This window comes from Polyergus mexicanus, unplaced genomic scaffold (assembly GCF_030449975.1).
Source record: "Polyergus mexicanus isolate NDT 795.1 unplaced genomic scaffold, iyPolMexi1.0 SCAF_3, whole genome shotgun sequence".
Lineage (NCBI taxonomy): Eukaryota > Metazoa > Arthropoda > Insecta > Hymenoptera > Formicidae > Polyergus > Polyergus mexicanus.
Genome location: NW_027223323.1, coordinates 53,245 through 66,846, shown reverse-complemented (window position 1 = coordinate 66,846; position 13,602 = coordinate 53,245). Strand labels below are relative to the sequence as shown.

The window sequence follows — 13,602 nt, the reverse complement described above, 5'->3', positions numbered from 1 at the left end:
AGCCTCGACAAGGATATTTGCATAAATCATTTTTCTGGGTCGCCAATATCCAACAACAGCAAGAACCCACACACGTTCGTATAATGGAATATGTATATAGCTAGCGTTGTAGCGGGGTAAAACGGCGACATGAGAGCTTTCGCGCTATAAGAAGTATTCGAGAGCGTGTGAGATCGAGCCCGACTTGGGCGGGTATGCCGGATTTATGGAAGCCGTGCACGGCATCTGGTTAAAACAACGTTGATGCCCTACCCCGAGCCGGCGAACACGAACAATTACTCCCGAATCGTAGGCGATACGGCCTACTCGGTCAACGTAATGCAGAATCCATAACAGAGAATTCCTCCTCGCTGATATTGACATTCGCGATCTGACACAATACAAGCGTGCTAAATCCCAGCTAATAAAGCGCGATCGAAACGGTATTATCTATTACGCGTATGATGTTACTAGAACGATTACTCGAGCAATTTATATCCGATATTATGCAAAGAATTATATGTCGCGAATTTTTGACAATTATGACATATGTCACAATCTGTAAAGGTAGCTTTGCGCTAGATAAATTTCAAAAACGCGAATAGTTTGCGAAACCATATTCTTCTAGCTACATTTTCAGGTGAATTCTGTTTTAAGAAAATTTTACTTTAATGTTTATAAAAATAATGGAAACAAATATAAGAAATTTGTGATAAATGATGTCTTGTTAATTGCAAGAAAATTTGTTATCGAAATTAAGATTGCAAATAGTGGAATAGCTTGTGCGTTAATTGTATATGCAAAATATAAAGATAAGTTATTTCAAGTTTATATCTCCCTCTTTCTTTCTTTTACAGAAGATAAAACTCAGTCTAATGTAAGAATAATCTATTCAAAAATTAGTTAATCGTTGACGTCTCCTCACAACGCGCCTGAAAAAAGTTATATTATTACACGAAACTTGTTAGAAATTGCACTTTGTTGGGAGATCGCTCTAACGATCCCAATGAAAATTCACAATAATTTCGGACCGTCGACGGGAAGAAGATTGTTAGGGCAGATTAGATTAACTGATTGCCAGATTACAGAGTAGAGTCCCTGTAAGAGCAATGTTTCTGACGCTTGCTGAAATACGGCGTCCTTTAATTCGTACCTTCAAAAATGGCAGGAATATCAGCGACACATCGATGAAATGTTCACCAGTTTACACGAACGATCCTCGAGCACGTGAAAAGTGCACGCCAAGGGGTGACTTCGTTGCTCAAATTGCGGATTAATTTGACTCGCTATTTATTCCCTTATCGACAACTTATCAACGTCACTGCCGCAACCGTACAATTTTGGACATCTCTATGCCCGCACTATATATGTATATATACACACACACACGTTTCTATATATATATAATAAATGTAATATACTTTTTAATTAATCGTCAACTCTAAAACATAGTATTACATCTTTTCTAATATATTTCGCTTACCTATAATTCTTGGAGAAATAAAATTTACGAGCGCGAAGCTTGATTAAGAGGACGAGCTCTTATATTCGAGAACGGGGTCGAGCTCTTATTTTCATATAATCGTACAATCATACAATTCCTAGTATGATTCTTATATGGTGGATGCGGAACAGCCGCACGGCGACGAGAGGCGTTACGTTGCTCTAAGTAAAATTATTACCTCGGCGTCATCCACGTGACACGGAATCGGGCGAAGGTACGTTGACCAAAACTGGCTTGACCACATCGCGTGACAACGACGTCCGGCCGCGCACCGTATATATACCGTGAAATATTAAGAGTAGTTAAGCGATTTTGAACACGACATGGCAAAGTGGGCGCACCGCGCCATTTTTGCGGTCCGTTATTAATTTCCTCGCTACGAAAATCCAACCCGTCCGTTCCCTGCGAATGGCCGTCCGACCGCCCCCGCCGACCAAGTCGTTTTAATTAATTTAAATTGATTAATTTTAACTAAGCTCCTTCCGCTACGGCACTTTATGCCATGTTATTAAGGAACGACACTTCATTTTTGAAGTTTATCCAAGAACTAGAGCAAAGCGCTGCTTAATATACGGTAAATTTTTTATAAAATATAGTGTGAAAAATAATTCTTTTTTATTTCTAATTATTATTGTAATAATCAGTGTAATAAGGAGCTTACACAAAGAAAGATATCGCACCTTTTTAAATCGAAGACATATACATATAAAAGGATTTAGATAATTATCCATCGAGATATATCTTCTATCTCGGTAAAATCTTTGTATTGTGCACACATACAAACACACTCTTATTTTGTATACTTTTATTTGAAAGTTCCAAAACAATACGCAATCATCTAGCGTATAGAGAAGAGAAAAAGAACATCAAACAAGAGACAAAACACAGTTAACAGCACACTACAAAATCAGGTGTAATGTAAAAGTTTAGGAGAGTGTGTTTTAAAAGAAAACTACTGTCGCACAGCGGTAGTCACGCGAAAAGTTTCTTCTGTTTTAGGTGGCATCGTAAGCTACACCACACCAGATGCTTCCATATCGGATCTCGTTGATATCTCGTACGACGGTGAGAAGCAGAATAATTTATTGACGAATGGCTTAGGCTGTTTAGCCGATGGCGAGGTCGGCGCGGATAATTACAAGCTGGACTTAGGAAATGGAAAAGGTAATCGGTGGGTGGAGACACGTGCGGAAATGCCAAATTGAAGATATCTATTAATAACTATCTATTATAAGATCGTTTCGGGCAAACTTTATTCGTTCCTATGGAAAAAGCAGGGTTGGGAAAGTTACTTTATAAAAGTAACTCGTTACCGTTACCGTTATTTTTTCTAAAAAGTAACTCGTTACCGTTACTCGTTACCAATTTTAAAAAGTAACTCGTTACCGTTACAGTTACTAAAAAGTAACGAGTCGTTACAATTTCCGTTACTTTTTTACAATACAAACTAATAAATTATTTTGCATAAGAAAAACTTTTAAAAAATTGTAAGCAAGATTTCATTCAAGGTTTATTACAAAATAAATGATTAAATTTTATCGAAATTCTTTATTAATTTTTAATAAAATTTATTGTGCTCCATAGTATCATCATTTAAATGCCCTCTTTGTGGTGTTAATACAGAGCCACCGATGCTAAACATTCTTTCTACAGATGCACTGCTTGGTAGAGCTGTATTATATTTAATAAAAAGTTTTTTAAGTTTTGGATAGTCGTTTAACATTTCTATATTACAATTATTTGATTTTAAAAACCGTTGCAATTCTTCTTGTTCAGATTCATTTTGCACCGTTTTTTGCTCAAAAATGAAAAAATCATCGTGATCGTCAGATTTTCCAGCTTTTGAAGAATTTTCAGTTGATCGGATTCCCAATAAATCCTCCAAGTAATTTTCAGCACGTTTTCTTTTTTCTCCGGTTAACCAGTTTAACTTAAATTTTGGATGTAAACATTCTGCTATTATTAATTCTTTTGTTTCAAATATTGTAAGAAATCTAAAATCAAATATAGTAAATTAAGCGACATTGTTTATTTTATTGAAATTAATACTTTTGAATCAATAGTTTAAAATAAAATAATATTTTTCAATTAAATCCTTATTTAAAATTAAATAACATATGTATTAATCAAATTAATAAGTTACCTTTTATTTAAACCTTGCTGAATAGCTTCAACTAATGAATGGCAATCTATAAGGTCAGATTTATTGAGATTTTCTAATTTTCGTTGCAAGGTACTTAGAACTGGTAGTAAATGAGATTACAACATAATAAGAATGCTAATTGGTCGATTTGCTTACGGCTTTACGGTTAAGATAAAAATTTTATCACGCACAATAGCAAGAATAATATCTTAAATAAATAAAAAAATTTGAAAAAAGTAACGATGAAAGTAACTGTTAAATTCGTTACTCGTTACCGAAAAATGTAACAAAGTTACTTTTTCCGTTACAAATAAAATTTGTAACGCCATTACCATTACAGTTACCGAAAAAAAGTAACTGTAACGGTAACGGCGTTACAAGTAACGCGTTACTTCCCAACCCTGGGAAAAAGTCTGTGATTTTTGTATCCGATGATCACACGATTCATTGAAAATTATAATATTTTGCCCGCATTCAACATGCTTCATTGTCGAAAGCTTCGCTCTCGAACGTATCTTAATTACGTTTCGAAACTTTGTTGCGTGAACTCGAAGTAAAAGGTTTATCTTTCGCGATATAAATTTTCTCCTTTTACGCTTTACTGTCAATAAGGATAACTTTAAGAAATTATTACCACGTATAAACTTTTGTAACGCAATTGTACAATATTTGTTTACTGTCATAAAGAATTACAACAAAGTACAGTTTATTGCGTTTTCTATGAACGTTTTTCCTTTATTGGCTTCAGGCTCGGGATGGGTTGCTTGGCTTCGTGATGCCTTCGAGAAGAACTTTGTGGAGCTCATCTTCGAGTTTGAGGCAACTTTGATCTTCGAAGCTGTGCACATCTATACCAACAATTATTTCTCATTGGACGTGCAGGTAATAATCTTCAATTCGTTTTTGCGTTTTCAATTCGTTTTCTACTCACGCACTTTCATAAATCCTTCTTTCAAAGAAAAAAATTAAACGACTATTTGCAAAATAATCATATTTTTGCACTAATACGCATTTCCATTCATTAAAATATCTTAAATTTTTAAATATGTTTTCGAAAATATCTGTATCTCTCTAAATCTTAAATTATGCATGTGTAAGCTAAACAAAAACTACCATAATGCAAAACACTGATGAAACGTTTCAACACATGATAGGATTTGACGAATGTATTTATTAAGAGATTTTCATCAATTTCATTAAAGGGATTTAAACGATGATTAAATGATTATTGCTTTCTGATGAATTATGAATGAAACAATTATAATGGCGTATCACTGGAAATGTCAATTAAGATGATGCCAATTAGATGTCTTCGAAGATGAAACAGAATACTCATGACAGAAGAAATATATTATCTCTTTTGTATTATAAATGCCATTTATATAGATAGCAGTTTGCAACGTACATTATAAATGACATGATTAATGATTTATTACATAGCGACAGTTACAACATTTCTTCGATGTCAATGCCCTCAAACAATCTATGGCACAAAGAAATTTTTATCGTATCAAAGTGCATTGACCATAAACTATATCACAATAAAAACGAATGTAAGCACTGAATAACAATAAGAAATAAAAAAAGTAATAAAAAGAAGCTTCAACACATCTTCTTTTTTCATAGTATATTTAATATTATAAGAGTTCTTTCTCTCTCTCTCTCTCTCTCATTCTTTCTCTTCCTTTTCTTTTTCTATAAATTTTTTAGAAAGAAGATTTAAAAGTAAAGTATTAATATTTTTCACTTTTCACATAGAACAATTCTTTTATGTCTTTTAAAAAAATTGAAGTTTCTTCTTCACCTCTCAAACTATTCTTCAAAAATAATATACGTATTTCAATACGAGGTTGATTCGCACAACAGGTATTTTCAAAGGCGGCTATATGGTTCAGCACCGATGGCAATACCTATGAAGACGAGCCATTGCTTTATTCTTATATACCGGACTTAGTGCTGGAGAATGCGCGAAACGTTTCAATTGGTCTTCACGGACGACAAGGAAGTCTTCTCAAGCTACATCTGTACTTCGCCGCACGATGGATCATAATCAGCGAAGTGACGTTCGACGCAAGTAAGCTTTCTCTGCCTCCGTAACATTTTATGAAACAGCGAGACAAACAATAAGTTTCCTTAGTATTTACATTACTCTTTTCGCGTCGCATTGTAAGAAATAGTCTGTCATGTTCCTCTAGATATCCCGCGAGTTTCCTTGGACGCCTCGTATATTATTTGACCTGACCTAAATATGATCTCAATAACAAGAAGAACTCTGTATACATAAACGAGCGTATATTCAACTGTAATTTACAGAGATTACGATGCTTCAAAAAAATCTTGTAATGAACGAATGTTATAATTCCCGATGAATTATCTCGTTCTCCTTTGCATGCATCCAACGACTTCAATTATCGTTTAATAACCATCACATCTTCGTCTCGAATATCCGCGGCCGTGATTTTTCCAATTTTATCGCGCTAATGACCATTTGAATTAACGATGCCGATATGTAACACGCGTACGATAATCCCATTTAAATCTCTACGCGGATGTGCACGCGAAATGCATAATGTTTCTCGATTACCGATGGTATACAAGATGGTAAGAAGGAAAAAAATTTTTTTATTATTTTCCACTTTTAAAATAATAAGAAAAATTACGTAAAAACGTTTCGCGTTTCATGCTTTCTTAAAATAAAGTATAATCTTAATTTCTATAATTAATATAATAATATTAATTGTGTGTGCGTATGTTTTCTTTTGACACACAATTTGAGGTAAAGATTAACGTAGTTTCTTCTATTATTTTAATAATTTTAATGAATCACGTTTGAAAATATTTGCGTTCTAGACGAGTCTCTTTGCAAATCTTATAAAATTTGCTATAAATTTTAATTAGCTACGGCTATTTTCCGCTCTCAGCAAATCCCTACGAAAACGCTACTGAAGAGGCTGCGTCCGAGTTCAGCAACCGAGAAATTCCAGTCAACCCCGAAGTGGATCTCAACTTACAAACGAGTAAGTAACTTACCGAGAGTGGCATTTAATTCGTATCAATCTCGTTCTAATTAAGCACCGGCTACTAGAAACTTTTCATTTCTCGTACCGCGTGCTTCTAAGTAGACGGTTATAAATTCCCAAGAATACTTTATATATTTAATATCTTATGTTTTATTTGTGCATCGCACAAACCTCGAGCGCTTCTCACGTCGTTAGATTACATAACAATACTTTGTGCGCTTGCACGCACGCTTACTTTAAATATTTACGATCAAATTCTAAAATTTAACCATCATCAGTTGGAAATTAATTTCGTATTTAATTATTGAGTAGATTTGTAATAAGTATGATTATTTAATGCAATTTACATTAACTTTGATGTTTCTATGTTTTATTAATAATCTTGTGCATATTGAATATACATGAATTTAACCTTTGGAACTTAGGCAGCATTTGAAAATTTAATTAATATGTAAATAGTCAGTATATATAATAAAGATAAGTATTTATCGTCAAGAAAATGTAAAAATTTTAAAATATTCCATAAGCTCACTTATGTGTGTTTATCTTACTAAAATAAAAAAAAATCTAATTTATTTTTAAAATATCATTATTTTATATAATTATTTTTTACTTACATTCTTGATAATTTGATTCATTATTCCTAATATTTATGAAAATTCTATCTTTACCTGCTCAAGTATTATGTATCACACACATATAATACGTAGATTTAGATAATTAGATACATATAATTGAATTAAAAAATCCTCAAATATGCAACACGCGTATTCAGTCGAGTTTGAAACTACCCGACATTTATTCAGCTGGCTTTATAAGCTAAGCGAAGCCGTTATTCTTCGCCAAGAAGAAGATGCGATTAGGAAAGGTCATTGTCCGACGAATAGAAGAGAAAGATATATACATTTTGTAATTTACGTAGCACATTTTGTAATTTACGTAGCAACTCTCTCGTAACGTAAACAATTAGTCGGGTTAAGAGTTAGCGTTTGAGAAAAGAAGAGAAAAGTGAAGTTGACTCTGGCATAATTACATATATCTCGTAATTTGTGTCAACAACAAATCTTACCCTGCATTTTCCACAGACCGTGAAACGAATTAAAAATATGTATTTTCCGCTTAAGTTATTGAATGGTAATCAAAAGAATTGCTCATTCAGATAGAAAAATTAAAAGCCGTAATATAGAAACCGATAAATAGAAGTAAGGAATATATTGACAAGAATATTATACGTATAGGCGCAATAAATTCTGACATATTAAAGAATATTTTTAGTCGGAACACAATTTATATACGTTTCTATTTATAATATATACACACATAGTTTTAATCTAAGCCACAATTTTTTCCGATACGGGGAACAAACAATTACATTAGCTTTTTCATCCGCGCAATATGTCCCAAAACGTGTGATAAAAGTGCACAGAAACGCGCATCGAGACTATATTAGAGAAGGGAAAAATAAATAAAGCACAATAATTTGTCGCCCGTATAGATGGAGAAGCGTGCATAAATACGGAGAAGAAAATTACGTTACGAAAGGAGGACGAGAAATGAGAATAAAAAAAATGGGAGAAACTTATAGAGCACGGTGGGGAAGAAGATACGGATAACAGGAAATGCAGCAGATAAATGAGGATGCGAGAGGATGTTGGGAAGAAAAAAAATACTCGACTGTGGCATAATTACGGTCCCCTGATATACTCCACCGCCAACGAATCCTATCCTCCTATAAACCCCGACGAAAAAATAGACTGAGCACTTTCCCGGCTTTACCATTATAAATAAAGGAAACGCGAACGGTCCTCAAATAAAACAGCCGCGAGATCGTCCACCGCGCAAATGCAGCATGCACGCTAAAAAAGATGGCACGAGGGAAGGGCGACAAGGAGTAAAAAAAAAAAAACAAGGTAACTAAAAACAACATGTAAACCGAGCGTCCGCTTTACGGTGGTCTGAATTTAAAAGCAAATATATAAATATATATATTTATATATATTATATAGTTCTTATACACGCAACTTTTTGTGTGATTCACGAGTAGAGAAGCTAAAGAAAGAACAACGCTTTCATAATTCAAGCGCCGATATCCGTGCGATCGATTATGCGGATTAGGCAATGTCTGATTTGACAGAACGCAAGGGAGGATTAGAGTCATAAAAGAACGAACAGGAAATAAGGCAGACGAGAGAGAGAGAGGGAGAGAGAGAAACTGACAAAGCTGTCGACTCGATAATTACATGCCTCTGAGATGGATTGTGCAAACGCCAAACCTTATTCTTTTCATCATCTCTTGATTATTGATGTTTTTCCAGTTGACTGCAAATAAAAATGTAGAAGTGAACGTAATAATTTAATCGAAGAAATAATAAAGAGAGATATAAATGCGGATATCGTAAAACTCTTTTATTTATTATTATACTCTTAAAATATCAGCAATGTCATTCATATACTGTAGATGTTATCGATATTAGAATATTAAAAACGATTATTGTGGTGATTATAAATGCAAAGGCGAATCCTTGAATTTGTTTATAAATTTAATTACGAAGAATATAAAGATGGTTTAATTTTTGAATTTTTATTATAAAGAGAGAGAAAATGTATCTTAAAGCAAAGTTTCCTCCTTCTATTTTATTTTAATAACAAATTAAAAAGTTTCATAAAATGGATAAAATTGCTAAAAGCATACGCTCTCTATAGATATGCGAATGGGTTAAACAAGATAAATACTAGATAGAAAAAAAAATAAATAAAATCGATTCAGATGTAACAAAACATCGTGTGAAAATGACGTTTGGAAATCTTACCGTCCAATACGTGCGATACATTTGCTAAATACATTTTAATGCGCGGATACGAAGAAAGCAATGATAAGCTGACTGTCACCGCTCGATCGAGAAAGTAGAATAAGCCACAGATACGTGTAGGCGATCAGTGTGCTACGATGAAGAAAAAAAAACAGAGTACCAAAAATTGTATAATAAAAGAGGAAAAAAGCTAGGTAAATATCAATAACGACAGACCCCAATTCTATACATGTGCATAGCGCCAAATCTCGAGCACAGTTTTATCTTTTAATAGCGTTATCCATTTGTCCTCTCAAAAACAAAGAACCTTAAAAAGAATTGAAAAAAAAAACGAGGAAAGCGAACGAAGGGTACGCATGAGCATAAGAATGGGAATTAAAAGCGTTTCCGCGCTTCTCGGGTAATTTTCTTTTTCTGTACAATTGCACGATGAAGAGAGAAAGCGTTCATTTAAAATCTAGATTTTTCTCATCCGCGTTGGTGCTCTTGCGACCATCCCTTCTCGAATGAAGTAAAATTGGCGTTTACAACAATGTCGTCGCGGTTTTCCACCTGGCCTATTTTGCGCTTAATCGAAGAAAAGTCACTGCTCGATCTTATCACGCGGAGCGACCGTTCGAGGAACTTATCTCCATCACAAAAAAAGAAAAGGTTACAGTCGTCCTGCCATGGCTTATTTAAAGCACAGACAATGGCATGGACAATGTACGACAAACGACAAGCTTAATTCTTGCAATTTAAATCAATAACCATTGTTAAAAAAAGGAATGCCAGCTTAATTTACAATCAATAGAATGGTTCTCCTCGGTTGGAATAATTGTTTTCGATTATTGGTTGGAAAAGAGTAAAATCTTTAGATATAAAGACAAATATTATGCCAAACAAAATTTTTTTTGCTATATTATTCGAATCAAATATTCGACTCAATGAAGTTACATATCCCGTTATATACTGTATCTCTATAAATTCGTATAGTTACAGCATCGGGGGATGGTCAAGAATATTTGGAGGTACTGATAGGTGTCCTCACTGCCATTATATTGTTGCTCTTATTGGTCTTCTTCATTATCCTATTTCTAAATCGACGACAGAAGCTACAGAGCTCACCGACAGTATTGAAAAATCCATTTGGCTTCGCTATAAATATGAAGGTAAAACAAATTACCCTCGTTTGATATCCCGCGAGCTAAAAAATATGTAATAACTAAAAATTTACGTTTCATAGGGTCTACTTTTAAACTTAACACCTGGTGGAATGCTGACAGCGGAAACTGCCAATCACGTTTCACCTGACGTGCCAGAAGACGTCAGCATGCACGAGTCACTTACGATGGAACAATTTAATTCGCCGCTCGTTAGTCCGCAATACAAATCTACATACGCGATAGTGGCAAATTCCGGTGAGTATCCATTAGCAGCGTATCGTACATTATTGACAGATCTCAATGGAAAGCGACAAATAAATTGATCAGAAAATACAAAAAATGAAAAATGATGAGACAGTGGCATTTGTTTTTTTTTTATTTTTTTATTTTTTTTTTATTTTTTAGAATCGTCGAAAGATTTCGAAAACATAGAAATAACGGAGGAAAATGTACGATTGGACGCAAGACCGGAATCTGCGGTTGGTCCATCTAGCTGTTCCTCGTCACCGACTAACTCGCCGGCTCGTCACTCCCAACATTACAGGACCCTTCAAAGTTATAGCAGTCCAACTAGGAAATTCAATATCGCGGTTACGTCCAATCACCAAAGGGACGTCGATCACGTTCACTCAAAACGCTGGCACACAGCGCCAAAGGAAAAGCACAAGGTATACATTTAGCTGCGTATTTACCATCGTGCACATACAATTTAATAGTGCATTTGACTGATTGCGCGAGGGCAAAGGAAAAGTACGTTGCATCCACGAAACCGGAAGGCAAACTACCGCTACTTGAAACTCTCTTGATTCCCCGATGCCAGATTGTAATTTAAGTCAGCTTGTTTAACTTGTTGGAATAAATTTATTTTAGAAGTAGAGGCGGATGGGACGCGAGAGCGGGAGTGAGATCGCAAAATTATATAATATTCGATAATTAAACGTACGTCTCAATTATAGATACCAGCACCAGTCGTCAGTTGGAATATTGCGCCCAGTATGAACAAACCGTACAGATGCAAGGAAATTGAGCCAACTAATATACCTCGTCAGTGCCTACGAACGACAGAAAAACTTGGCTCGAGAAACATAGGAGAGGTATCTTTGCACTGTTCACAGTTACGCGTTATAAAAGTTATTCGAGATACCACTTCTACTTTCTCATTCACCATGCTCCAAAGAATTTGAATTTTTCTTCAACATCTCCTATCGTAATCAGAATTATTTCGATTTACAAAAAAAAAAAAAAAAACTAAAGAACAAATATAACGTATTGGTTAATCATATATTTTGAGATACAGCATGTACAAATGTGCCCGCAGTTACGCATTTCTGAATCTACTTACACCTAATGACAGTTGCGGGCACGATGGCGAAAAATTTAATTTACATATTTATCTAACAACAACGTAATTTATCTAAACATACGTACACACTCTACTGAGCAATCTTGCTATATTCGTTTCTCCTGGTAATATTTAATAATTTCAAACATGTATAAAATAATCGATAAATTTGTAGAAAAATATTTTTTAACGACGGGCAATTTGATTAATATTATTGTGATAAAGAAACTATTATATTTGCGATATTTTTTACACAGGAAGGAAATATTGAAAATATTGTTTTTACAGGCTGTAATATGCGAGGCTGTCGGTCTAGACGAGGTTGTATCTGACGCTCCCAGATTAGTCGTTGCTCGCGTACCCCTGTGTACCAGCGATATTCGAACAAACAACACAGTCGAACAGATGAGAGAAGTGCGATTTCTGTCGTGTTTATCCGATCCGAATGTGGCACGTGTATTAGGGGTTTGCACCGTCGAGCCAGTGCCGTGGACGATTATCGAGTATACAGAACTCGGTGATCTGGCTCATTATCTTCAGTACAGTGTACCGCTCACGGGAACGCTCAGGCCAAACTGCAACTTAAAAACCCTTAGGTAAACTTGCACTTAAAATAAAGATACTTTTTTTTTCCCTTTTTTTTTTTTGACTGTCGAAAACTGAACCACTTTTTTGCTTTTATCGGTTAAAAAACTACAAATTACGATAAGAAATGTGTGCTATAATATCGCGCCTAAAATATAAAATATAAATCTATCTCTATAAAATAATTGGATAAAATATAAAATTTCTTCTTCTACAAAATTTATTTGAGAAATTTTTATTATTTTCAGTCAAAGTTGTCTGCTATATATGGGAACACAGATAGCATCCGGCATGAGATTCCTTGAATCGAAGAATCTGGTGCATAAAGATTTGGCGGCCAGAAATTGTTTGGTAGGTCGCTCTTACACTGTCAAAGTGACCGACATAGCCATGTGCAGCGATCTTTACAAGAAAGATTACAGCGATATAGGCGGCAGACCCCCCGCACCAATTAGATGGTTACCTTGGGAAAGCATTCTATTAGTAAGACTTTTAAAGTATCTTTTAATTGTTTATGATTATAAAATTAGGCTGCTGCGTATCTTTTCAATTATATAAGGAATGTTTTGCAATACGCAATTTTTAATTACAGATTCTCTAATCAATTTGCAATCAATATTTAGCGAAAACATCAAAATCGCCGTTTAAATTTCAGGATAGGTATACATGTTCGAGTAGTATATGGTCTTTTGCCGTGACGCTCTGGGAGGTGATGAGTCTCGCTAGGGAAAAGCCCTTTCAGCATCTGTCAAATGATCAAGTTATTCAAAACGCTGAGCATATGTATTACGGAGGAGAGCTACAGGTAAGTGTTTATCGCGGCGATTACTTTATGATTAATTATTTTTTCAGAGTTTGATTAAATCTTATTCGAGGATTTAATTTTAATACATGTTGCAAACTAGCCAAATTTTGCGCATATTGCATTTATGTTTTTTTTTTATTTACTAAAAATATTAATATATTAAAAATATATAAAAATAATTATTGGCATAGAGAATGTTCGTTTTAATATTACAATACGATTAAAGTTGTCTTTGCAAAAGTTGTGAATAAAAATTTGACAAAGTTTTT

General features: G+C 34.3%; 1 protein-coding gene across 1 annotated transcript in view; it reads left to right on the top strand.

Moving 5' to 3' along the window:
* Positions 1–13,602, top strand: part of LOC138931631 (discoidin domain-containing receptor 2) — a 78,001-nt gene that overhangs the window by 62,163 nt on the left and 2,236 nt on the right. The window contains exons 6-16 of the mRNA XM_070292600.1: positions 2,483–2,647; positions 4,375–4,508; positions 5,493–5,700; positions 6,548–6,643; positions 10,432–10,607; positions 10,682–10,856; positions 11,007–11,269; positions 11,558–11,695; positions 12,232–12,539; positions 12,777–13,011; positions 13,184–13,333. Of these exons, the coding sequence (XP_070148701.1) occupies positions 2,483–2,647; positions 4,375–4,508; positions 5,493–5,700; positions 6,548–6,643; positions 10,432–10,607; positions 10,682–10,856; positions 11,007–11,269; positions 11,558–11,695; positions 12,232–12,539; positions 12,777–13,011; positions 13,184–13,333 (2,048 nt within the window). The remainder of the gene's footprint in view (positions 1–2,482; positions 2,648–4,374; positions 4,509–5,492; positions 5,701–6,547; positions 6,644–10,431; positions 10,608–10,681; positions 10,857–11,006; positions 11,270–11,557; positions 11,696–12,231; positions 12,540–12,776; positions 13,012–13,183; positions 13,334–13,602) is intronic.